The 26,199-nt window shown below is 36.4% G+C and overlaps 1 protein-coding gene across 4 annotated transcripts in view; it reads left to right on the top strand.

Annotated features, from left to right (window-relative positions):
* Positions 1-26,199, top strand: part of LOC105866637 (disintegrin and metalloproteinase domain-containing protein 32-like) — a 141,069-nt gene that overhangs the window by 32,176 nt on the left and 82,694 nt on the right. For all 4 annotated transcript variants that reach the window (XM_075997369.1, XM_075997368.1, XM_075997370.1 and 1 more), the window contains exons 4-9: positions 15-90; positions 3,655-3,731; positions 4,392-4,569; positions 21,398-21,466; positions 25,159-25,230; positions 25,429-25,595. In XM_075997369.1, coding sequence (XP_075853484.1) covers positions 15-90; positions 3,655-3,731; positions 4,392-4,569; positions 21,398-21,466; positions 25,159-25,230; positions 25,429-25,595 — 639 coding nt within the window. The remainder of the gene's footprint in view (positions 1-14; positions 91-3,654; positions 3,732-4,391; positions 4,570-21,397; positions 21,467-25,158; positions 25,231-25,428; positions 25,596-26,199) is intronic.

Genomic DNA, 26,199 nt, shown 5'->3' with positions numbered 1-26,199 from the left:
TTTTTTATATTCAGATATTTTGTAGCAGATAATTTTATGGTTTATTTGTATAATCAAGGATCTGTGAATTCTCATTCTTCAAATATTGAGGTAAGATTTAAGTTCTATGTTTTAAAGATTTTTTAAAAACACTTTTTACATTAAATAAGTACTTTCATTTTATGTTTTTATTTATTTTTTTAAATTTAAGAATATTATAGGGTACATATGTTTTGGTTACATAAATTGCTTTTGTACTTTTTGAGTCAAAGTTATAAGTGTGCCCATCACCTAGATAGTGTGTATTGTATCCATTAGTTGTGAATTTACTCATCCCCTCATCCCCCTCCCACCTGCTTGATTTCCAATGAATGTTATTTTCATATGTGCACGTAAGTGTTGATTGATTAGTTCTAATTTAGTATTGAGTACATGTGGTATTTGTTTTTCTATTCTTGTGATACTTCACTTGAATAACTGTCTCCAGTTCCAGCCAAGTTAATACAAGAGGTATTCAACCATTTTTACGGACTCCATGGTACATATATACCACATTTTTATTAATCCTCTCATGTATTGATGGGCATTTCGGTTGTTTCCACATCTCTTAGATTGTTAATGGTGCTGCTGTAAGCATTCGAGTGCAGGGGTCTTTTTTATAGAATGTCCTTTTTTCCTTTGGATAAATACCCAGTAGTGGGATTGCTGGATCAAATGGTAGTTCTACTTTTAGTTCTTTGAGGTATCTCCATACTACTTTCCATAGAGGTTATATTAGTTTGCAGTCCCACCAGCAGTGTATGAGGTTTCCTGTCTCTCTGCATCCGCACCAACATTTGTTGTTTGTGACTTTTTGATAAAAGGCATTCTCACTGGAGTTAGGTGGTTTTGATTTGCATTTCCCTGATGTTTAGAGATGTTGAGCATTTTTTACTGTGTTTGTTGCCCATTAGTCTATATTCTTTTGAAAAGTTTCTGTTCAAGTCTTTCGCTCACTTTTTAATGGGTTGTTTGACTTTGTCTTGCCAATTTGCTTGAGTTCTTTATAGATTCTAGTTATCAGCCCTTTATCAGATTTATAGCATGCACATATTTTCTCCTATTTTGTAGGTCGTCTGTTCACTCTAATGATAGTTTCCTTGGGTGTGCAGAAGGTTTTTAATTTGATCGGGTCCTATTTATTTTTGTTGTTGTTGTGATTGCTTTTGGGGTCTTCTTCATAAATTCTTTGCCTAGGCTGAGGTCTGTAAGAGTTTTTCCAATGTTTTCTTATAGAATTCTTATGGTTGTGTTCCTTAGGTTTAATTATGTCTGTTATCCATCATCAGTTGATTTTTGTGAGAGGTGAGAGGTGCAGATCCTGTTCCAGTCTTCTGCATGTGGCTATCCTATTTTCTCAGCACCATTTACTAAATACGGGTTCTATTCCCTGTATATTGTTGTTTGCTTTCTCAAAAATCAGATGGCTATATGAGGATGGTTTCATATCTGGGTTTCTTAATACAGAAGGCTATCAGGATTCACAGGGGATATATTTAAGGTATTCATTGATTAATGACTAGGCTTTCCTGAATTCTTGGTAAATTAAAGACAAATTAAATTGACCTAACACCTTTAACACTGCCTGGAACATAGGCACTATTTATTTCCTTATTTTTTATATTTCGTTGAATGAATGAATCTAAATTAAAGAATAAGAAAAGTAGATACAAATGTTATTGGACACAAATTACAGATCAGAAATCTTTTTTTACTCTCCCATCCCATCCATCAATGGTCAGTCAATGAATCCGATTGACCCTGCCCTTCAAACTGTGTATCCAGAATTTAGCCTCTTCCTCTGCCTCCATCCACTGATCCTGTCCATTCCCAAGGAAACCCCATATCCAGTGTGGATTATCACCACAGCTTCCACACCTTGTCCATCCCCTTGGTCAGTTCTCAACATGGAAACCAGTTTGATCCTGTTAAATCTAGTCAGATCACGTTCTGCTCAGAACCCTCCATGGGATGTCCTCCCCTCACTAGAAAGTGGCGGCCAAATGTTCTCCTCTCACCAGAAAGTGGCGATTCCAGTGTCTTTCAGGCTTCGCACAGTCCGGCTCCCTTTACCTCTCTGAGCTCTTCCTGTTGCTCTCTCCCTCACTCACTTGGTTCCAGCCACACTGGTGTCTGTCCTTGCGGTTCTTTAAACATATCAGCATGTTCTCCTTCCAAAGTCTTCATGCTTTCTATTTCATGGGATCCAAATGCTTGTTCTTTCTCAAGAGACCCACATGTCTTTTTCCCTCATATTCTTCAGTTCTGTCCTCAAAATCACTCTATCAGTCCTTGACTAGCCCCTATTTTAAATTGCTCTCTTACCCTAATACTCTCTATATTTCCTTTACCTGTTATGCTTTTCCCATGGCAGTTATCAGTATATGATCTACCATACATTTTATCTATTTATTTTCTGTCTCTCCAGTGCACTATAATCTTCCTGTGGGCTTTTGTGCTGTGTTATTCATTGCTGTAAAACTAGTTTCTAGAAAAGTGCCTAGCACTCAGCATATATTAAAATTTTATAGAAATACTAAATTGGGCACCATGTTGCTTTACTTAAATTGGATAGGACTATCATTTCCCTTTATTGGCCCTTCTTCTTGCCCTTAGTTCCATCATAAAGCAGTGTGTTTTTCTAACAAATCTTATATTTATTTATACCAAATTTATAACACTGTTGAATTGTAGACATTATATAATTTTTATTTCTGAGACGTTTGCTACTCTCTATATCTCTAGCTTGATTGAACAGTGGTCAGAGACCAAACTGTACAGTTTCAGTCTGTTGAAACATGTTGAGTCCCACTTTATGGCCCAGAATATGATTTCATTTTTGTAAATATTCTATGTATCTTTAGAAAGTGTATTTTAAAGATTTTACGTATAGTGTTCTACATGTATTAAATAGGTCATTTACTAACCATGTTGTTCCAACCTTCTGTAGATTTTGAATCCTTGATTTTATCAGTTACTGAGAAAAATTAGGTTTAAAAATCTCTTTTATAATTATATATTTTCTACTTTTACTATTCTTTTAATTTTTGCTTTATATATTTTGAAGCTGTGTTATTAATTTAATATCAGTTTGGAATATTTGTATCTTCCTGATGAATTGAAAAACCCATATCATGAAATTTCCATCTTTATCTCTAGTAGTGCTTCTTGCCTCAAAGTCCACATTTCCTGAATTAATATAGCTTCAGAATCATCCTTTTGTTTGTGTTGGCATCCTTCCCTTCAATATTCTGTGTAGTTATATTTTTATATGTTTCTTTTTAGCGGCATATTAGATTTTTAAAAAAATACAGATCTAAAATCTGTATTTTAGATCTTTGTCTTTTAGTCAGTGAACTAAATTTATATAATGGAAAATAATTTTATGTAACATGAGGTAATGCTTTGGATGCAGAGTATAAAATAGTAATCCCAAGTCATAATCTAAAAAGAGTAGTTAATATAGTGAAAGTGGCAGATACGGGGAGACTTTCTGCATGTCACTTTACTCATGCTGATATAGACTACAACGTAGCCTGTCAAAAACATTCAGGAGGTTTCTGTCAAGCATAGAAGTAGGAAATCATTATAACATTTTGTTAATTCCTAAGTAACCATACATTTTTTCTTTCCTAGACTCAATGCTACTATCAAGGAAATATCGAAGGATATCTGAATTCTGTTGTCACACTCAGCACGTGTTCTGGACTGAGGTTTTTTATTTTCCACCATTGATTACGAAACACCATAGTTATGCTATTTGGCTGCTGTGAATTTGTTCTGTTCATATTAAGTGTGGAGCTGGAGGAGGATTCCTATGTGTAGATTATTCAATGATATCTTCCTCTGAACATGTTTCTAATTCTCTTGTATTTCCTCACTTTCTTCACTGACAGAGACATTTCTAATTCTCTCAAAGGTTTAGATTTCCTGTCTTCTTTGCTCTGTTATTTTTTCATAACCACAGAAATGAGAATTAAACTTGATTTACTACAAGAGTGTGGGAGGAGCTATGTTTAAGATAGTTAAGTCACTGACTTGAAAAACAGAGGAATTATTAATACTTGATCACTGTAATAGCATATGCTTGTACATTTAGCAATTGATAAGGTAATTTCTAGCTTTTGTAACTATAAAAGAAATAGAAAGTTGGTTTTGTGGATTAGGGTAATATTTTGTCTCTTCAGAATCCTCTCTAAGACAGAGGTTGGATCAAAATACTGGACTCGAAATGTTTTATATCTTTGTCATTTCTTTTTCTGGATTTTGTCAGAGTTTCATAATATAGATTTGATTAAAAGCACTTAAAATCTTTTTGTTAATTTTTTTTTTTTATAAACTGTCATCATTGTGGCTTTTTGTTAATTTTACAGAGGAATACTGCAATTTGAAAATGTTTCTTATGGAATTGAGCCTCTGGAATATGCAGTTGAATTTCAGCATCTTCTTTATAAATTAGGGAAGGAAAACAGTGAATTTTCAATTTTTAACAACCGTAAGAAAAACACAGAAAAATACCCAATGGATTATAACATTTTTATAAGTAAACAAGTAAGTTGTATATATTTTATTACTACTTTTAAAGCAATTATTGCTCCTATTATTTTAAAAATGAATTTATTATCCTATTGTATAGCTCTAGCAAATATATTTTCCTGTGAATATCCTCATCTTTTTGTTTTGTTTTTATTATTTCAGCATATTATGGGGATACAAATGTTTAGGTTACGCATATTGCCCTTTCCCCGCCTTCCCCTCCCTGCCGCACCTTCCCCCCACCCCCCAAGTCAGAGCTTCAAGCCTATCCATTCCCCAGACGGTGCGCATCACACTCATTACGTATGTATATACCCATCCCATCCTTCCCACTCCCATCTGGCCGACACCTGATAAGTGTTATTCCTGTATGTGCACTAAGTTGTTGATCTGTGAAACCAATTTGCTGCTGAGTATATGTGGTGCTTCTTTTACATTCTTGGGATACTTCACTTAGTAAAATGTGTTCCAGCTCTATTATATCACCATTATTTCTTATAGCTGAATAGTGCTCGACGATATACATATACCACATTTTATTAATCCACTCATGTATTGATGGACAGTTGGGTTCTTTCCACATCTTTGCAGTTGTGAGTTGTGCTGCTATAAACATTCGAGTGCATATGTCTTTTTTATAGAATGTCTTTTGTTTTTTTGGGTAGATGTCCAATAATGGGATTGTTGGATCAAATGGTAGATCTACTTGTATCGCTTTAGGGTATCTCCATGATTGCTTTCCACAGAGGTTGTACTAGTTTGCACTCCCCCAAGCAGTGTATGAGTGTTCCTATCTCTCTGCATCCACACCAACATTTATTGTTTGGGGACTTTTTGATAAAGGTCATTCTCACTGGAAATAAGTGATATCTCATTGTGCTTTTGATTTGCATTTCCCTGATGATTAGAGATGTTGAGCATGTTGTCATATGTTTCATGGCCATTATTCTGTGTTCTTTAGAAAAATTTCTGTTCATGTCCTTTGCCCACTTTTTGATAGGGTTGTTTGGTTTTTTTCTTGCTGATTTTCCTGAGTTCTAAATAGATTCTAGTTATCAGCTGTTTATTGGATGTGTAGCATGTGAATATTTTTTCCCAATCTATATGTTGTCTGTTTGTTCTCACGTTAGTTTGTTTGGCTGAGCAAAAGCTTTTTAATTTGATCAGGTCCCATTTATTAATTTTTGTTGATGATGTTTTTGCCTTTGGGATCTTTTTCATAAATTCCTTGCCTAGAAGAGTATTTCCTAGAAGAGTATTTCCTAGAGTATTTCCTAGAAGAGTATTTCCAACGTTTTCCTTTAGGATTCTAATAGTTGCAAACCTTAGGTTTAAGTTTGTTACCCAGCATGAGTTGATTTTTCTGAGGGATGAAATGTGTGGATCCTGTTTTCGTCTTCTAGATGTGGTTATCCAGTTATCCCAGCACAATTTATTGAATAAGGATTCTTTTCCCCAGTGTATGATTTTGTCTGCTTTGTCAAAGATTAGATGGCTATATGAGGATGGTTTTATATCTGGGTTGTCAGTTCTGTTCCATAGGTCTATGTCTCTGTTCTTTGGCTAATACAATACTTTTTAAAATACTATAGCCTTGTAGTATAGTTTGAAGTCTGGTAAATTGATGCCTCCCATTTTATTCTTTTTGCCTAGGATTGCTTTTGCTATACATGGTCTTCTCTGGTTCCATATGAAATGTAAAATTATTTTTTCTGTATCTGTGAAAAATGATGTTGGTATTTTAATAGGGATTGAATTGAATCCATAGATCACTTTGGGTAGTATAGATATTTTAACAATGTTGATTCTGCTGACCCATGAGCATGGTATGGTTTTCCATATGTTTATATCCTCTGCTATTTCCTTCCTCAGTGTTTTATTGTTTTCACTGTATAAGTCTGTCACCTCCTTAGTTAAATATATTCCTAGATACTTTATTTTCTTTGTTGCTATTTTGAAGGGTATTGAGTCTTTCATTTGGTTCTCAGTTTGACTATTATTGGCGTATGTGAATACCTCTGATTTCTGCATATTGATTTTGTATCTTGAGACTTTACTGAATTCATTTATTAATTCTAGGAGTCTGTTGGTTGAATCCTTATGGTTTTCTAGATATTATATCATATCATCAGCAAAGAGTGAGAGTTTCATCTTTTCTACCCCCATGTGGACACCATTAATTCCATTCTCTTGTCTAATTGCTCTAACAAGGTCTTCCAGCAGTATGTTGAATAGAAGTGGACATAGTGGACAACGTTGTCTGGTTCCCGTTCTACGGGGGAATGCTTTCAATTTTTCCCCATTCAGTATGATGTTGGCTGTGCACTTGTCATATATGGCTTGTATCATTTTTAGGTATGTCCCTTCTATCCCTGTTTTGTTAAGTGTTCTCATCATAAAAGGGTGTTGAATTTTGTCAAATGCTTTTTCTGTGTCTATTGAGAGGATCATATGATCTTTGTTTTTATTTCTATTTATGTGGTGAATTACATTTGTAGATTTTGTGTGTTGAACCTTCCTTGCATCTCTGGGATGAAGCACACTTGGTTGTGATGGATTATTTTCTTGATACGCACCTGGATTCAGTTGGTAGGATTTTGTTGAGAATTTTTGAATCTACATTCATAAGGGATATTTGTCTGTAGTTTTATTTATTTATTTTTTTTATTTTTATTTATTTATTTTTTTTTTTGAGACAGAGTCTCACTTTGTTGCCCAGGCTAGAGTGAGTGCCGTGGCATCAGCCTAGCTCACAGCAACCTCAAACTCCTGGGCTCAAGCAATCCTACTGCCTCAGCCTTCCGAGTAGCTGGGACTACAGGCATGTGCCACCATGCCCGGCTAATTTTTTCTATATGTATTAGTTGGCCAATTAATTTCTTTTGTATTTATAGTAGAGACGGGGTCTCGCTCTTGCTCAGGCTGGTTTCGAACTCCTGACCTTGAGCAATCCACCCGCCTCGGCCTCCCAGAGAGCTAGGATTACAGGCGTGAGCCACCGCGCCCGGCCTGTAGTTTTATTTTTTTGTTGCATCCTTTCTTGGTTTTGGTATCAGGGTTATGTTGGCTTCATAAAATATGTTGGGGAGGATTCCATTCTTCTCAATGTTGTGGAATAATTTCTGCAGGGTAGGCACCAATTCTTCTTTGTAGGTGTGGTAAAATTTGTGTGTGAAACCATCTGGTCTGGGACTATTCTTTTTAGGAAGGTATTTTATTGCTGTTTCAATATCAGTACTTGATATTGGTCTGTTCAGGAATTCTATTTCTTCTTGGTTGAGGCTAGGCAGGTTGTGTGTTTCCAAAAATTTGTCTATTTCCTCCATGTTATCCAGTTCAAGTGTATAAAGGATTTTGTCATATTCATAGATGATACCTTATATGTGTGGCATCAGCTGTAATTTCTCCTTTTTCATTCTTCATGGAGCTTATTAGTGTTTTATCTTTTCTCCTTTTCGTTAGTCTAGCCAAGGACATGTCAGTTGTGTTTATGTTTTCAAAAAACCAACTTTTTGTTTCATTTATCTTCCACATAGTGTTTTATTGTCACTTTTATTAATTTCTGACTTGGTCTCATTAATTTCACTTCTCTGCTGGATTTGTGTTCAGTCTGTTCATCTTTTTCCAGCTCTTTAAGATGATTCATTAGGTTGTATATTTGTGATGTTTCTGTCTTTTGGATATAGGCATGTATGGAGATAAACTTTCTTCTCAGGACTTCTTTAGCTGTGTCCCACAGATTTTCATAACTTGTGTCTCCTTGTCATTTATTTCAAAGAATTGTTTGATTTCCTCATTTATGAAATAATTGTTCAGCAGAAGGTTGTTTAGTTTCCATGACTTTGTGTAGAAATGAGAGTTCCTGTTAGGGTTGATTTCTAATTTTATTCCACTGTGATCTGAGAAGATGCATGGTATAATTTCTATTTTTTAAAATTTTTTGAGAGATGCTTTGTGACCTAGGATATGGTCAATCTTAAAGAATGTCCCATAAACTGATGAGAAGAATATATATTCAGTGGGTTTTGGGTAGAATATTCTGTAAATGTCAGTCAGGCCCACTTGTTGTAGAGTTCTGCTTAAGTTCATTATTTCTTTGTTAATTTTCTGTTTCAAGGATCTGTCCTGTGCTGTCAGAGGTATGTTGACGTCTCCAGCTATTATGGTGTTTCTTGTTATCAATTTGTTTAGATCAAGTAGAGAGTTTGCTTTATGAATCTGTGTGCACTTAAGTTGGTTGCATTCATATTTAGAATTCTTATGTTTTCTTGTTGAATTGTACCCTTTACCATTATGTACTCACCCTCTTTCTCTTTCATTACTTTTGTTGATTTAAAGACTAATTCATCTGACATCAAAATCATCACACCAGCCTTCTTTGGCTTCCGTTTGCTTGAAATATTGTTTTTTTACCCCTTTACCTCGAGTCTGAATGTATCCTTGCATGTTAGATGTGTTTCCTGAAGACAAAAGATACTTGGCTCGTGTGAATTTATCCATTCTGCCAGCCTATGTCTCTTTAGTGGGCAATTCAAGCCATTCACATTTATTGAGATAACTGATAGGTGGGGCAAATTTCTGTTCATCCTGTTGTGTTGAACTTTGTTGCTTTGTGTTTTCTCTTGAGCCATTGTGGTATCTGGCCTTAGATCTTTAGCTTTTGAGTGTTTTTACATTCGTGAGTGTATATTGTGCTGATTTGTGGATAACACTGTTTTGAGTACTTCTTGGAGCACTGATCTTGTCTTGTTGAATTCCCTCAGTCTTTGCTTATCTCAGAATGTCTTTATTTCCCCTTCATATACAAAACTAAATTTTTCAGGGTGCAAGATTATAGGCTGGGAATTATTCTGTTTCAGAAGAATGAGAATGGGGCTCCAGTCTCTCCTTGCTTGTAAGATTTCAGTTGAGATGTCCGGCATTATTTGGATGGGCTTTCCTTTGTATGTTACTTGTTTCTTTCACCTTATGGCTTGTAGAAGGGCCACTTTAGTGGATATATTGGTCCACTGAGAGTCGATGTCGTGGTGTCTTCCTGTTTATAATGAATCTCCGAGGAGTCCTTTGAGCTTCTTGTACCTGGATATGTAGATTTTTAGCAAGGCATGGGACATTTTCCTCTATTATATATTCTAATAGCTTATCCAACTCTTGTATATTTTCTTCTTCACCCTCAGAGCTTCCCATAACTCTCACTTTAGGCTTGTTCACATAATCCCTTATTTCTTGTAGGTTTTGCTGTTTTCTCTTATTTCTCTGCTCTGTCTCTGTGACTGACTTATTTAATTGGAAGGTGTTATCTTCAATCCCGGAGATTCTTCTGGTTGATGTATCCTGTTCTTGAGGCTCTCCACTGTGTTTTGTAGTTCCTTGACTAAGTTATTCATTTCTAAGAGTTCAGTTTGATATTTCTTTAATATTCCAATTTCTTTAGTGAATTTTTCTTCCACGTCCTGGATTTTGTGTGTGTGTGTGTGTTTTGTGTGTTGGTTATCCATTTTTTCTTGCATATCATTGAGTTTTCTAACAATCCATGTTTGAAATTACTCTTCTGTTATTTTAGTCTTCTGAATTTGGTTAATATGCATTGGTAGAGACCTGGTGTTCCTCTTTGGGGGTGTGCTTTCTAGTTGATTCTTCATACTTCCAGAGTTATTTCGCTGAGTCTTTCCTTCCCATCTGGATCAGCCATTATGTCTCACATTTCTGTTTTATTTTGGAAAGTAGTATACCATGTTTAGACTCTGTTTCAGGAGATGCTGTTATGAGCAAAGCAGATCATAGCTGCTGCCTAACAGCCTGGATGTGTGTGGGTCTGTGGTTGCTTGACCTGCCACCAGGGGGAGCTGATAATATATGTTGGTTAGTGTTCTTCCACAGTTGGGAGGCTGCTCCTGATAGGCGGGGTTCCTTGGGGAGCCTGTTGTGGCCTCTTGCTAGGATTTTTGTTCCCTGACCACAGACCCCATTATTGGCAACCCACCAGATGTGGAAATGCAGCCCCAGAGTTATTATCCTACTGGATGACATAAACCAGTCTGATGAGCAAAGTCACTGGGCTGTCAATTATTGATCTGTTCCAGGGCTCCGCCCATTCACCTTAGTCACAGAGTGAAAGTGGATATTCTTGCCTCTCCCTACCTCCAGGGTTGGAGCCTACCACTTTCCACATGAAAGTTGCTGGCTAGGGGAAAGGATGGTGCCCCAGTCCTCCCAGAACCCCAGCGTCTGTAAGTCCTGCAGATGTTAGCCTCCTACGAATGGGAAAGTATTCGGAATTCACCCATCAAAATGGGCCTGGCTAGTTGACCATGGTTGTGTAAGGGGAAAGCTTATCACGAGAGTTCCTTGGCTGGGGGAAGGGAGCTGCCCGACACCGTAGCACACCGCAGTGTCTGGTTTGTGGGCCCCGAAAATGGTACCCACCCATCTGCCGAGCACCAGCACTGGGAGCAACTGTTCAGGAGTTGGCAGGTGCTGGAATGGGAGCTGAGTCATCAGGTTGCCTTGTTGTCTCTTTCATGTTGCTCTCCCACAATCTCAGGCCTATACAGCAGGAGCTCTCACTCTTTTGACCCACCATTAGCAGGCCTATTCACCTACAATGGTTTCCAGGTTAGACTCCCCTACTTAGTATTCATTCACCTCCATTGTTCTGGACCCGTTGACTGCCAGAGGCAAATTACCTATCTCCTAACTCCCTCCAGTAGCTGCTCAGACCAGTCCCTCCCCCACCCAGTGCATTCCAGGAACAGAGCTCTGGGGAGTTCAAGATGCTTCCCACTATCGTTTTCTCCACAAAGCCCCATGTCTCCTGCCACGATTTTGCACGGACTTCAGGCAGCCCCCTGTCTGAGTGGGAGTGGAGGTCAGTGGGGAAGCAGGACGTTCTCCTGTGGGTCTCATCCCACTGTACTCGCTGGCCAGGCAGGTGTAGCTGTCCCACGCTCTATTTTCTATTGTTTGTTTCACACTTCCCAGATTTCATGATCCTATCTCCCATTCAACTTTTTTTCACGTTTTGTGTGTCCGACGCTGATTGCTGATTCACATCACTGTTCTTTCAGGGGAGTGATCCACTCAGTGTAGTATACCATGATCTTATGCCTCTTTCTCTGGGGGCAGGAATCCAGAAGGTCACCTTTACCACGCCATTTTTGTCTCCCTCCCTCATCTTTTCTTAACAATTTCTTTGAAACCATGCATTACGTTTTCTTCTTGTACTAATCTATTGTTTACTTTTTATGACTCGCTTTATATTAGTTTTTTTTTATTTGAGAATTTTCCTGGGCTACATACCTTTGATTACATAATTTGTTTTTGTACAGTTTGAGTCAAAGTTATAAGTGTGCCCTTCACCCAGTTAGTGTGCATTGTATCTGTTAGGTGTGACTTTTTCCTATACCCTCCCTCTCCTTGTCACCTACTTGATTTCCTGTGAGTTTTGCTTCCATATGTGCACATAAGTGTTCATTGATTAATTCCAATTTAGTATTGAGTACATGTGGTTCCATTCCTGCGATACGTCACTAAGAAGAATGTTCTCCATTTCCGTCCAGGTTGTACAAAAGATAATAGATCACCATTTTTTTATGGCTCTGTGGTATACATATACCACATTTTATTAATCTACTCATGTCTTAATTGGCACTTGAGTTGTTTCCACATCTTTTAGATTGTAAATTCAAATTAAACAGAGCTGCTATAAACATTTGAGTGCAAGTGTCTTTTTTTCACATTTCAGAATATTATGGGAGTACCAAATACTTTGGTTACACAAATTGCCTTTATACTGCCCAAGTCAGAGCTACAAGAGTACCCATCCCTCAGAGAGTGCACATCACACCTGTTAGGTGTGAATTTACCCATCCCTTGCCTCCCCTCTCCCACCTACCTGACACCTGATGAATGTTACTTCCCATATGACCACATTAGTGTTGATCAATTATTACCAGTATAATGGTGAGTACAAGTGGTGTTTGTTTTTCCATTCTTGTAATACTTCACTTAGAAGAATGGGCTCTAGCTCCATCCATGATAATATAAGAGGTAGTCTGTCATTTTTTCTTATGGTCGAGTAGTATTCTATAGTATGTATGTGTATGTGTGTGTGTGTGTGTGTGTATATATGTATATATATATTATATATATCATATTTTATTAATTTTATTAATTCCCTCATGTATTGATGGGCATTTAGGTTGTTTCCATATCTTTGTAATTATGAATTGTGCTGCTATAAGCATTCAAATGCCGGTGTCTTTTTTATAGAATATCTTTTTTCCCTTTGAGTAAATATCCAGTAGTGGGATTGCTGGATCAAATGATAGTTCTACTTTTAGTTCTTGGAGGTATCTCCATATTACTTTCCATAGAGGTTATACTAGTTTACAGTCCCATCAACAGTGTGTAAGTGTGCCTTTTTCTCTGCATCCTTGCTAGCATCTGTTGTTTTGTTACTTTTTTTTTTTTTGAGACAGAGTCTCGCTTTGTTGCCCAGGCTAGAGTGAGTGCCGTGGCGTCAGCCTAGCTCACAGCAACCTCAAACTCCTGGGCTCGAGTGATCCTTCTGCCTCAGCCTCCCGGGTAGCTGGGACTACAGGCATGCGCCACCATGCCCGGCTAATTTTTTATATATATATCAGTTGGCCAATTAATTTCTTTCTATTTATAGTAGAGACGGGGTCTCGCTCTTGCTCAGGCTGGTTTTGAACTCCTGACCTTGAGCAATCCGCCCGCCTCGGCCTCCCAAGAGCTAGGATTACAGGCGTGAGCCACAGCGCCCGGCCTGTTTTGTTACTTTTTGATAAAAGCCATTCTCACTGGAGTTAGGTGATATCTCATTGTGGTTTTGATTTGCTTGTCCTTGATGATTAAAGATGTTGAACATTTTTTAATGTGTTTGTTGGCCATTAGTCTATCTTCTTTTGAAAACTTTCTATTCACTTTTTAATGGGTTTTTTGGTTTTCTCTTGCTGATTTGCTTGAGTTCTTTGTAGATGCTGGGTATCAGCCTTCATCAGATATACAGCATGCAAATATTTTCTCTCGAGCTATAGGTTGTTTATTTGCTCTATTGATTGTATCCTCAGCTATGCATCAGTTTTTAAATTTGATCTGGTCCTATTTATTTATTTTTCATGTTGTTGTGATTGCCTTCTCGGTCTTCATAAATTCTTTGCCTAGGCCGACATCTATAAAAGTTTGTGCAACATTTTCTTCTAGAATTCATATAGTTTCATGCCTTAGGGTTTAAGTCTATTATCCATTGTGAATTAATTTTTGTGAGTGGTGAGAGGTGCAGATTCTGTTTCAGTCTTCTTGATGTGGCTATCCAATTTTCCCAGCACCATTTTTTGAATAGAGATTCTTTTCCCAGTGTGTTTTTGTGTGCTTTGTCAAAGATTAGATGGCAAAAGAAGGATGGATTCATATCTGGGTTCTGTGTTCTGATCCATAGATCTATGTCTCTGTTGTTGTGCCTGTACCATACTGCTTTAAACTGAAAACTGAAGAAGTGACTGAATGTATTTTTTTAAAAAACATCTAGAAATTCTGAAAATAAATAACCAATAGAACTCAGAAAATATGTTTTACAGCTGCTTAGACACAGTCACAGAGAGAATTAGTGAACTGTAAGACGTCTTATAAAAACTATAAAAGTATCCAGAATGTCGTACGAGAAAAATACAGAAAATATATGTAAGAGCATAAAAGAAAAAGAAGATATAATGAAAAGCAATTAGAATCTCAGGAGAGGAGACAAGGAAAATGGGTCAAAGGCAATTTTGATAAGAATTTGATTGAGAATTGTCCAGAGTTGATGAGAGATACACATCTTCAGATTGAAGAAATGTGATAAATCCCAAGTAAGATTAATTAAAAGAATTACACTATTATGTTTCATAGTGAAACTGCAGGAAATCAAGGCACAGTGAAAAATATTGGAAACTAACAAAGAAAATGGTTAATATTCAAAAGGAGACTTTTGAAGATTAAGAGCCTAAGACTAAGAGCCTACTTTTTAACAAGAGGAAGAAAGTTGAAAGAGAGGATAAATGTCATTTCAATATGCTGAAGGTAAAAATCACCAACTTGGAGTTTAATATACCAATAAAGCATTCTTCACAAATAAAAGCAAAATGAATTATATTTTCAACTAACAAAAAATGAGAGACTTTGCTAGCAACAGACTTTCACTAAAATTTTTTTGAAGGATATTTTTTATGCTGGAGGAAAATAACCCTTGAAGGATGGTCTAAATATCGGAAGGGATAATAAGCAGCAAAATGAGTGGTAGATATGTATCAATGTAAAGGAACATTGATTATGTAGAAAAACAGTAATTTTTATGGTTAAAAATATAGAGAATTAAAATACCCGGTAACAAATGCATATACATTTTAAGGATATAGACAGAGTTAAAGTGATCTGTGTTTCTTGCATTATCCAGGAAAAGGGTAAAGATGTTGATAAACATAAAGTGCATGGTTTTCTCAGAAGAACATCCATTAACACTCCTTGTGCAGGTCTGCTTATATTGTTTTGTTTGAGTTATTGTTTGTATGAAAAAGCATTTATTCTTCATGATTGAAGTATGTTCTTGCTGGGTAGTGAATCTGGGAAGACAGTGTTTTTCTTGAACACTTTCAAGTTGTCACTTCATTGCTTGCATGGTTTCTGAAGAGAATTCTGTAATTCTTTTCTTTGTTACTTTGCATGTAATTTCTCCTTTGCTCTGGCCGCCTTCAAGATTTCTCTTTATCTTTGGTTTTCACCAGTTTGAATGTGAAGTACCCATATTTGTTTTATTTGTTTTCGGTAGTTACTATTCTCTCTCTCTCTCTGTCTTACTCTCTCTCAATGCCTTCCTCCTTCCCTCTCCCCACTTCTCCTTTTTAGATTACAAGTATATTATTAGTAGAGCACTTGACAATATCCCACAGCTCATGGATGCTCTGTTCTCCACCCTCTACTTCTTTCTCTTTGTATATCAGTTCACGTAATTTCTACTGACATATCTTCAGGTTCACAGATTCTTTCCTCAGCTATGTCATGTCTACTCCTGAGCCCTTTGAAAAAGCATCTTTTACCTCTGCTTCTTTTTTTTTTAATTTGTAGCATTCTAATATGATTGTTCCTTACAGTTTTTATTTCTGCTGCAATTCCTATCTTTTCATGAGGGATGTCAACATTTTTTCCTAGAAAATTTAACATATTAATAACATATTAATGTTATTTTAAATTAGCTGATAATTATAGTTTCTGGATTATATTTCAATCTTGTTCTGTTGATTATTTTGTTTCTTGAGAGTGAATACCTCTTCTCTTATATTTTCCTTTTGCCTTACGATTTTTTTGTGCAAAGCCAAACATTACATCTAGGGCAGCACAGACTAAGGTAGGTAGTATTTATTACTGGAAATGGGCACACCTCTTCTGCTAGGCCTTTCCTGTGGGACATTGAGTCAGTCTGGTTAAGAGCTCAGAGGGTTTGGGTTTTGCTGTTGTCTTGGTTTCTTTTAGTTCAATACTGGCTTAAAACTTCTATGGTATTACATTTTGTTTGGGGTGGAAATTTTATTGCTGGCAGGTTTTTATTTTTAATGTCCCTAATTTTCTGTTAGTATTAGGCTTTTTTTTGTGTGAGCTTGCACCTCAGAGAGGACCTCTCCATGAACCTGCCCCTCCTGCTGCTTGCTTGTTATTAGGTGATTGCTAGCCTGGTTGTGGACAGTGGGAGAATATTTTCTGTTGTCTGGGTCCTGAGTTATTTAGGCAAGGTCTATGTGCTTGAGTCTTGAGGATGAGGCTTTCTCACTTACCCCACCTCTCCTCCATCAGTAGGAGGCCTGTGATGCAGAGGTCCCCAACATTTTTGGCACCAGAGACTGTCTTTATGGAAGACAGTATTTCCATGGGGGGCGTGGTTTGGGGATGATTCAAGCACATTACATTTATTGTGCAGTGAAACCTCTCTGCTAATGATAATCTGTATTTGCAGCTACTTCCCAGCACTAGCATCACCACCTCAGCTCCACCTGAGGCCATCAGGCATTGGATTCTCACGGGGGTACGTAACCTAGGTCCCTCGCATGTGCAGTGTACAGTAGGGTTCCCACTCCTGTGAGAATCTAATGCTACGGCTGATCTGACAGGAGGCGGAACTTATACAGTGATGCCAGCAATGGGGAATGGCTGTTAATACAGAGGAGGCTTCACTTCCTCACCCACTGCTCACCTCCTGCTGTGGCCTGGTGCGTAACAGGCCATGGACTGGTACCAGTCTGTGGTCTGAGGATGGGGACTGCTGCTCTGATGCACCGGGCCCAGATAGTTTTCTCACCCCCTCCCAAGAGTTTTTTTTTCTTTTTGTTTCTTCCCAGCCATAGAACGTCTTCACCTATGTTTTGAGGACAACAGGGTTTTCTGTCTTTCCACCAGCAGCTTAGGACTTCTGTTACATCGAGAGAGCTATCTAGGCAGGGCTTTTTGTCCTTCTTGTGTTGGTAGCTACTTCCCTCTAGGCCTGTACTATGAGACAGGCTTTCTCGGGTCTCTGGTCCTTCCCCAGAAATTCTCAGGAATACCCAATGAGGTCGTATAGAAAAGAGCCTTTGAGAAGTTGTTTACTGGATAGGCAAATATTTAGCTTGTGCCTTTTGCTTCCAGGAGTTTAATACACATGAGCTTACAGTGGGTTTTATCAATTTGTTGAAAGGTATTACTGAAATGTTAACTGCTTAGGTGATCCCCGGAACGTCTCCCATGTTTTCCCATGGGCTTGTGTGCCGTCTGTCTGTGGAGGCATTTTTACTATCTTGGTTTTGACCTTGTTAATTTATCTGAACTTCTAGTATCAGATGGGTTGAAGAAAAGTTATGATTTTGTAGATTAGTTGGCTTTTTCTTATTGTTAACCTGGAGATGACACTCTTTCCAGCTTTCCATATCTTAAGCGATATGCCTTAGTATTTTAAATTCACATGGAGCATGTATGAAAAATAAAATGTAAATTGAGTTATAAAGATAGTCTCAGAAAAGTTTCCAGAGAATGAAATCTTATTTTTTTCTGATTCTAATACAATTTTTTATGCATCAATAATAAAAAAAACAGTAACAGAAATTCAAATTTTTGTATCTTTGGAAATAAAAATAATACTTGTGAATAACCCATGGCTCACAGGAGAAATCATACTGGAAATTTGAAAATAGTTTTATCTAGATGATAAAGATACTATTAAGCTTGTGGGATGAAACTAATATGATAGTTAAGAGGGAAATTTATGGCCTTAAATGTATATATTGCAAAAGAAGAAAAACTAGAAATAAGCAAAGCCTCCGCCTTAAGAAGTTAAAATGGAAAAGAAAAACAGAAACAAAGAAAGGAAGGGTGGAACTGAAAAAAGATAAGAGCGAAAATCAATCAGTATAAAACCAAGTGTCTGATAGAAATGATGAAGGGAGCTTGCAAATGACCAATAAAGTGGAAAACTCCTTCAGATAATGGTCAAAAAAGGAAAGGTATGAATTTCAGGAATAAAATGTGTACTATCACTACAGATCATTCAGTTAATGAAAAGAAGAGTACATCACGAACAACTTTAGCTGAAGACAACTCAAAATCCAATGAAATGGACAAAATCCTGGGGGGAAATCTTACCTGTTTATTAATGTATAATGTCTTTCATTATCTCAAAAAATTTTGGAATTAAAGTCTATTTTTGTCTGATATTAGTATAGCCACCCCAGTTTTCTTTTATTTATGATGTACATGGAATTTTTTCATCCTTTTCACTTCAGCCTATATGTATCTTTGTACCTAAAGTACTTGTAAATATTATACTGTTGGATCATGTTTTTTAGATAGATTCTATCAATTTCTTTTAATTAGACAGTTTAACATTTACATTTAAAATAATTAATGATAAAAACTTTTCACATTTTGCTAATTGTTTTCTAAATGTCTTAGATCCTTTTTGTTTCTCAATTCCTCTATCACTACCTTCTTTTGTTTAGTTGTTTTTTTTTTTTCTAGTGTATCATTTTGATTCTCTTCTCATTTATTTTTCTGTATATATTTTAGTTATTTTCTTAGTGGTTATCCTAAATATTACGATTAACTTATAACAATTCTAGTTTGAATTAACACCAGCTTAGCTTCCACAGTATGTAAAAACTCTGCTTCTATATGGATTCACCTTCTTTACGTTGTTGTTATCACAAATTATATTTTTATGAATTACATTTCCTTAACATAGATTTATAATTGCTATTTTATGTATTTTCTTTTAAATCATCTAGGAATAAGAGAGGGATTACAAAGCAAAAAAGTAATAATACTGGAATCTATATTTACCAGTGTATTTACCTTTGCAATGTTCTTGACTTCTTTTATTGCTTCTGGTTACTGTCTAGTGTGCTTTCACTTTGGACTAAAGGACTGCCGTTGGAATTTCTTGTAGGGCAGAGTATTAGTTTACAAGGGCTGCCATAACGACAAGAATTTATTTTTTCACAGTTCTGGAGGCTAGAAGTTTGAGATCAAGGTGTTACCAAAGTTGGACATAGAATTCTTTGTTTACAGTCTTTTTCTTTCAGCAGTTTAAATGTCATCCCACTGCCTCCGTCCTCCATGTTCTCTAATGAGAAATTAGATATTATTATCGAAGATCCCTTGTTTGTGATGAACTGCTCTCTCTTGCTGTTTTCAAGGTACTCTCTTTATAATTGGCTTTTAACAATTTATAATGTATTTGGTGTGGATTCCTTCGAGTTTATTCTAGTTGGAGTTCATTGAGCTTCTTGGATGTTTAGATTCACGACTTTCATCAAATTTGGGAAGTTTTTCCCATTGTTTCCTCAAATTTTCTTTCTTCCCTTTTTCTGTCTTTTTGGGCACTCCCATCATGCATATGTTTTTATGTTTGATTGCATCCACAGGTCTCTTAGATCTGTTAATTTTTCTTCATTTGCTTTTTCTTCAGTCCGATAATCTTGATTGATGGGAAGTTTGCTGATCTTTCTTCTGCCTGCTCAACTCTGTTGCTGAATCCCTCTCGTGTATTTTCATTTGTTATTGTACTTTTCAGCTCCACAGTTTCCTTTTTATAATTTCCATATTCCTATTGACATTTTCTATGTGTTGTGGTATCATTCTTCTGGTTTCTTTTAGTTATTTGTCCATGGTTTTATTTAGCTGTTTGAGTACATTTAAAACAGTTAATTTATAGTCTTTGTCTACTAAGTCCAATGTATGGGCTCCTCTAGGGGCAGTTTCTATCTCTTTTTTCCCTGGGAATGGGTCATACTTTCTTGTTTCATTTTATGTCTCATAATTTCTTTCTGTGGAAAACTGAACATTTGCGGTATTTTGATGTGATAATGCTGGAAATTAGATTTGCTCTCACTCCTCACTAGGGTCTTTTTTTTTTTTTTTTGCTGCTTGTTGTGATTTGTTTGTTTACTGACTTTTCTAAGGTAAAGAAATATTTTGTTAACAATATTGCTAGGTAAGTTGTTACCTCGTGATTTGACAGAGATTTCCTTAAATGACTGAGCAAAAAACCCCTAAAAAACAAAAATCCTTTTTCGGTTCTCACAGATGGACTCTGGGCACACCTGCAACACTTTCATTCTAGGTGTTTACAGCCCTGCCTTGGCCCTCCCTCCTGCTTGCACAGTGCCTACAGATCAGCCAGGAGAAAGTTAGTGTCTTCTCCAGTGTTTTCTTGAGAAAACACTTGTCCTGGGACTGTGGGTTGCCTTGTGTGTTTCCCAGTATGCGCCAAGTGTTTTCAGAGCCTTCGTTTTCTCACCTGTGTCCTTCCCCAGCCTCTTCCTTCCTGGGCTTTTCAGCATGATTGCTGCTTGTCCCATCCCTTTTCCTTTGCTATAGGTGGCTGCAGCCAGGGTATTTGCCTTTAAATACTTTTCACAAACACCACCGGAGTCCTCTCCAGCCCTGTGAAAGTTTCAAGGTGGAGGACAAAGGAAAGCCCTTGAGCAAATCCTTTAGGAAGCCTCTGCACAGCTCGAAATGCACGGCCATAACTCTTTGAGAGCAAGTGTGGTACCTGTTCCCCTGGCACCAGCAAACCCCACAGGAACATGGACGCCACTGAGCTGGATGTCGGGGATGGGGTGGGAGATGGGTACATTCAAGCACCACAGTATCTCTTACAGGAATTCAGCAGCTTCTTTTTTCTTTAAGCGTTGTCCTGTTTTGTTATTTTTTTTGGGGGGGGAGGGGGCAATGGGGGTGATAGCCCACTTGTTTCTTACAATCTGACAAACTGGCCAGATGTGTACAAGCAGGGGTTCCAAGACCAGGGGGTTGGTATGAAAGGTGACTTAGGATTGGCACAGAGCACTTCCACTGCATTTATTGGCTCAAGCAAGTTACAGGGCCAGCCTAGGTTGAGATGGGAAATAGAGTTATCTCCTGATGGGAGGCACTGCAAAGTCATATTGCAAAGGATGTGGATACAGAAAAGAGTGGAAAACTGTAACCATTTAAAAAAATCCTTAACATCTGTGTAATTTATAAAGCATAGTTTTATTTCTGATATTGAAATGAAACAGATGGTTAGAAATGCTAGGTGTTTTGTTCTTAGTTCACAAACTGGAAGCTGTAAATCTATTGAGATATATGTTATAACTTTATGACCAGTGTTCTTATTACTTGCATATATTGCCGTAAAACTCAAAGCACTTTATGTTGATATTAACCAATTGTATGAAGCAAACACCTTGCAATATCCTATAAGTGGCGTGTTAATAGTAAAGAGTTCATGATAAACAAATTATGATTAAGATTTATATGCTGCTATTTTTTTTTCTAGTTGGAATCAGATGTTACAGATTTATTTCCTCTTTATCTAGAAGTACATATTGTGATGGACAAAGCTTTGGTATGTATTTTGCTTTTTATTTGGTTTTAAATATTTGATGCAAATGTATTGATTATCCCAGTCCTCTTACTTAATGTCATAGAAATAGTAGTGGGAAAATATACAAACTGAAAAACTAAATAGTCAAAAGTATATTAGTTTTGTCAGAAATTTTTTTTATTTCAGCATTTTATGGTCAAAGTGAAATTCTTTAAACTTTTAATTCCTATTTTAGGAAGTCTTGAAGAGCAGTGTTTAATATAAGTAATGTTTTAACTTGTGAAATATTTATTGGGGAAAAAGTGGTAATAGTATAAATATATATATGAGAAGTACTTACATTATCATGTGTCAAGCTTTTTAAAGCAGTTTTTCGTAGTGTACCTGTTCCTGTCCATTATTTTCCTGATATAGAAGACACCTCTAGATCCTTAATTCCCATAAACAGTTTGAGGGCTTTTGAACTTTGGAAGCTTGGGGTGATAACTTAGTTTGCAGTCAACCACATTATGGTTTTATTTCTTTTGAAAGATTTCAGAAAATAGGGGAAATACACTTTTCAGGTTTTATTCTGATGATAGCATTCATGTGTCACAACTGTGGAACACTACAGAGAATATGAGTAATATTCATTACCAATTCTGTTCTTAGGCATGAGCTTGTCAGGAAGACAGAATTGAGATTAGAGACAGAAGGAATTTGGAGAAGGATATGAAAATACTTGATTTATTAAGATACAGGGAAAAGGACAAAAGGAACATTAAGAGAAAATTGAGACATTTAGGAGCAAATTAAGCTGTTTCTACTAAATATGACTAAGTTTCTTGGAAATAGTATAAGTTATGAAAATTCTTTTGTTTTAGAATTATGTTAAAAAGTTTGAGAGTTGTTTTAAGAACTTTATGTCCAAATTTCCAGGCATGTGAGCCACATAATGCTGATTAAATATTTCTTCTCTGTATATGCATTTTATATATTCTTCAACAAAACAAACATTGAGCCAGCTATAAAATCTATGTTACTATATGTTGAGCATATAAAGAAGAAGAATACTGAGATTTTATTCAGTGATTTTACAAATTATATATCCACAACTGTAGCCAAGTGAATTTAGTGCCATGATTGAGGGAAGCATATGGTGTACTGTAAAAACACAGTTTAATAATGGAAACAGACATGGAAACAAACAACTGTAACTTGGTATATTATTAATATAAGAGCATGCAAGTGGCTGTTTTAAAATGCTCGTTTTATTATTCAGATATAGTCAGGCCAACAGATCAGGAGATAATTGCTATCGAAAATATAGCATGTTACTTTGCAGTTTCCGGTAGTAGGGAGCACTCCACATCATGCAGGGAGCACTGCACATCATGCAGGGAGGACTCCACATCATGCAGGGAGGACTCCACATCATGTAGGAAGCACACCACATCATGCCAGGGCCATGGGGGAAGCACCAGGGCCATCTAGGAGACAGAGGACTCAAAGGGGACTTGTGGTCAAGAGCTGCTATTGTGGTTTCAGTGAGAAAAAACAGGCAAAGCTGGGTAAGTAGGTTTAGGATGGCTAGTTCGAATAATTTCAGTGGGCCCTGGGGGTATACACTGTCCCTAGTCTCCTGATTCTTGGCCCTGGGGTAATTAGGGAAAGGGAATACTGGCTCTGAGTGTGAGGGCCTGGTGAAGTAGGCTCTGGCTTGAGTAGCTTGTATATGGAAGTTACACTCCAAAGCCAGTCATTTATTATCTCTAGGAATTGGCTGCCTCTGAGAGGGGTGGTCTTTCCAGGGTGAGCAAGGCCTCAAGATGTCAAAGCTTCAGCAATACAGAAGATAAGAAGGCATGATTAATACAGTAAGTCACATAATGAAGATAAGAAATGAGCGATGGGTGGAGGGTGGGGCCCAGGAAAATTTTGTGCAAAACCTTCTTTTGCAAGAGCACATAAATGTGAGAGAAGATTCCTTTCAGGAAGCTACAAGAAATTTAGTCTCATTAATATGTAGAGCTAAAAGAGATGTGAAAATAGATGAATTAAAGAATCGATAGTGTATTTACATTTTTATCCTAAATGTTATGGAGATTCATTGCCATATTTTAAGTGGGTGAGTGACATGTTTATATTTTAATCTTCGAGTCATCATTTTGGTAATAGTGTAGTGGCTGATTTGCTGGTGGGGAAATTGGAGAAGGAGGAACCATTTAAGAGACTATTCTAGTGATCAAGGTGAAAACTTATCAATTAGTGGTATTAGAAATGAAAATAAAGCCATAACTTTAAAAGTGACTGATGAGGTTGAATTAGAAGGACTTGTAAATGATTTGATTTATTCATTTACTTAACAAATGTATTGAACATCATCTAGATAGAAGCTCTCATCTAGATAGAAGTTGCTGTTCTCGTTATTGGAGATATGGCAGTGAATAAAAGAGAAAAATTTCTGCTCACAGGGAGCAAGTAGTATAATAAATGTGGGATGCGGTAGACGATACCATTCACTAAAGTAATGAAATATAAGTAGGAACAGATTTTTGAGGGAAAGTGATAAGTTTATTTTTGAATATGTTTACTTTAGATATGAGTTTAGTTTGTGATAATTTGAGTGTCCTGTGGAACATCCAAGGCATGATATACTATAGAGCAGGGGTCCCCAACCTATGGTGAGTTGTATTATTATTTCATCATATGTTATAATGTCAGAATAATGGAAATAAAGTACATAATAAATGTAATATTCTTGAATCATCCTGGAGCCATCCCCTGTCTGTGGAAAAATTGTGTTTCATGAAAATGGTCTCTGGTGCCAAAAAGGTTGGGGACCCCTGCTGTAGAGAGTCAGTCTCTCTGTCTCTCTGTCTCTCTCTCTCTCTCTTTCTCTCTCCACACACACACACAGTTTGACATTGTTGTAATCCAGAGTTTATTCAGATTTCAACAAATATATGTATATATAAACATACACTTATTTGTGTGTGCATTTGTGTATGTAAATTCATGCAATAGTATCACACAAGTAGCTTTGTGTTACCACTGCCATAATTAAGATAGTCAACAGTCCCATCACTGCAAGACTCTCTTATGCCAACCCTGTAGAGTCACACCCATCCTCTCTCCTGCTTCTTAGCCCCTGGCAACCACTAAGCTGTTCTCCTTTATGATTTTCCAAATATTGCTTAAAGTTATCATTCAATATGTATCCTTTTAAGGTTGTTTTTTTACACTTAGCATAATTTTCTTCAGGTTTGGCCCAGCTGTTCCATGTATCAGCAGTCAGTTCCTTTTTATTACTGAGTCCTAGTCCATAGTAGGTACTACTGTTTGTTTAATCATTTAATTGTTGAGTTGTTTCCAGTTTTTGGCCATTATGAATAAAGCTGTTAAGGACATCCATGTATAGGTTTTTGTGTGGGCGTCAGTTTTTATTTCTTTGAAATAAATGCCCAGGAGTGAAATTGCTGGACCATTTAGTAAGTTCATTCTTTGTTTTGAAAGAAGTTTCCAAACTATTTTCCAGAGTGGCTATACCATTTTACATTCTTGCTAGCAATGTATGAAAGATCCAGTTTATAATCATGTTTTATTAATTAATGTTTTATTTTGAACTGTGGAACCCCAAAGCAACCTCAAATCTGTGACAGTAGATGGAGAATAAATCTAAAAATATTATATAACAAATTGTGTTTAAATATAAAATTAATTATGTTTTTCAGTATGATTACTTGGGCTCTGATAGCATGATAGTAACAAATAAAGTCATCGAAATTGTTGGACTTGTGAATTCAGTAAGTATTTTTCTCATCATATAAAATAATTCTTTGTTTTGAAATTATAATTTACATGAACTTGATGTGATATTTTTGTATAATTAAGTGATTGATATAAACTGAGTGTGGAATTGTGAAAACATTGAATTAATATCTAGGTTATTGTCAAATAGCATAAAGAATAATTTTGCATGTATTTATCTCTTCTGTTTTTAGATGTTCACCCAATTTAAAGTTACTGTTGTGCTGTCATCATTGGAGTTGTGGTCAGATAAAAATAAGATTTCTACAGCTGGTGAGGCAGATGAATTATTGCATAGATTTTTAGAATGGAAACTGTCTTATCTCACCCTAAGGCCTCATGATATTGCATATTTATTCATGTAAGAATAATGTTTAAGTATTCCTAGAAAGAAAACAATGTGGTAATGATGTAACTTAATTTAGGGAATTGTTATTCATTTCTGACAATACATACTTTAATTATTCATTGTGTGTATTATTTAGGCCTTTTGCTCACTTTCTGATTGTCAGGCAATAAAAAAGATTACTAACATTTATTTCTACACTTATCAACCTTTGAAAAATGAAGATACTTAGAGTTTTAAGAGGTTGAGCCATCTCAGGCCTGAACTCCAGAGCCAATACTCTGAACCACTACACAAAGAGATGGGATTTATCTTGTGAGGTTTATATTTTTATTATGAGCTTTGAACAAAGGATTGGTAAAGTAGGTTACAAATATTTTATCCTAATGAATTTTTTGAATTATTTAAATAAGTTTCTAAAGATAAATTATAGCTGTATATTTATAATATTATTCACATTAAATTTATTGGCAATAATCAGAAGATATCTTTCAATAAATCTGTATTTTAAAGTTGGCATGTCAGTATTTCCTTTTGTACATGTGGGATGAATCTTTCCCTCACATTTATACCAGCAATAAATGTGATTGCTTTTTTACTTTTTTGCCAGCCTGATGGA

This window comes from Microcebus murinus, chromosome 24 (assembly GCF_040939455.1).
Source record: "Microcebus murinus isolate Inina chromosome 24, M.murinus_Inina_mat1.0, whole genome shotgun sequence".
In the NCBI taxonomy this organism is placed as follows: Eukaryota; Metazoa; Chordata; class Mammalia; order Primates; family Cheirogaleidae; genus Microcebus; species Microcebus murinus.
The sequence above is the reverse complement of the archived record's forward strand: the minus strand, read 5'-3'. Positions and strand labels throughout refer to the sequence as shown.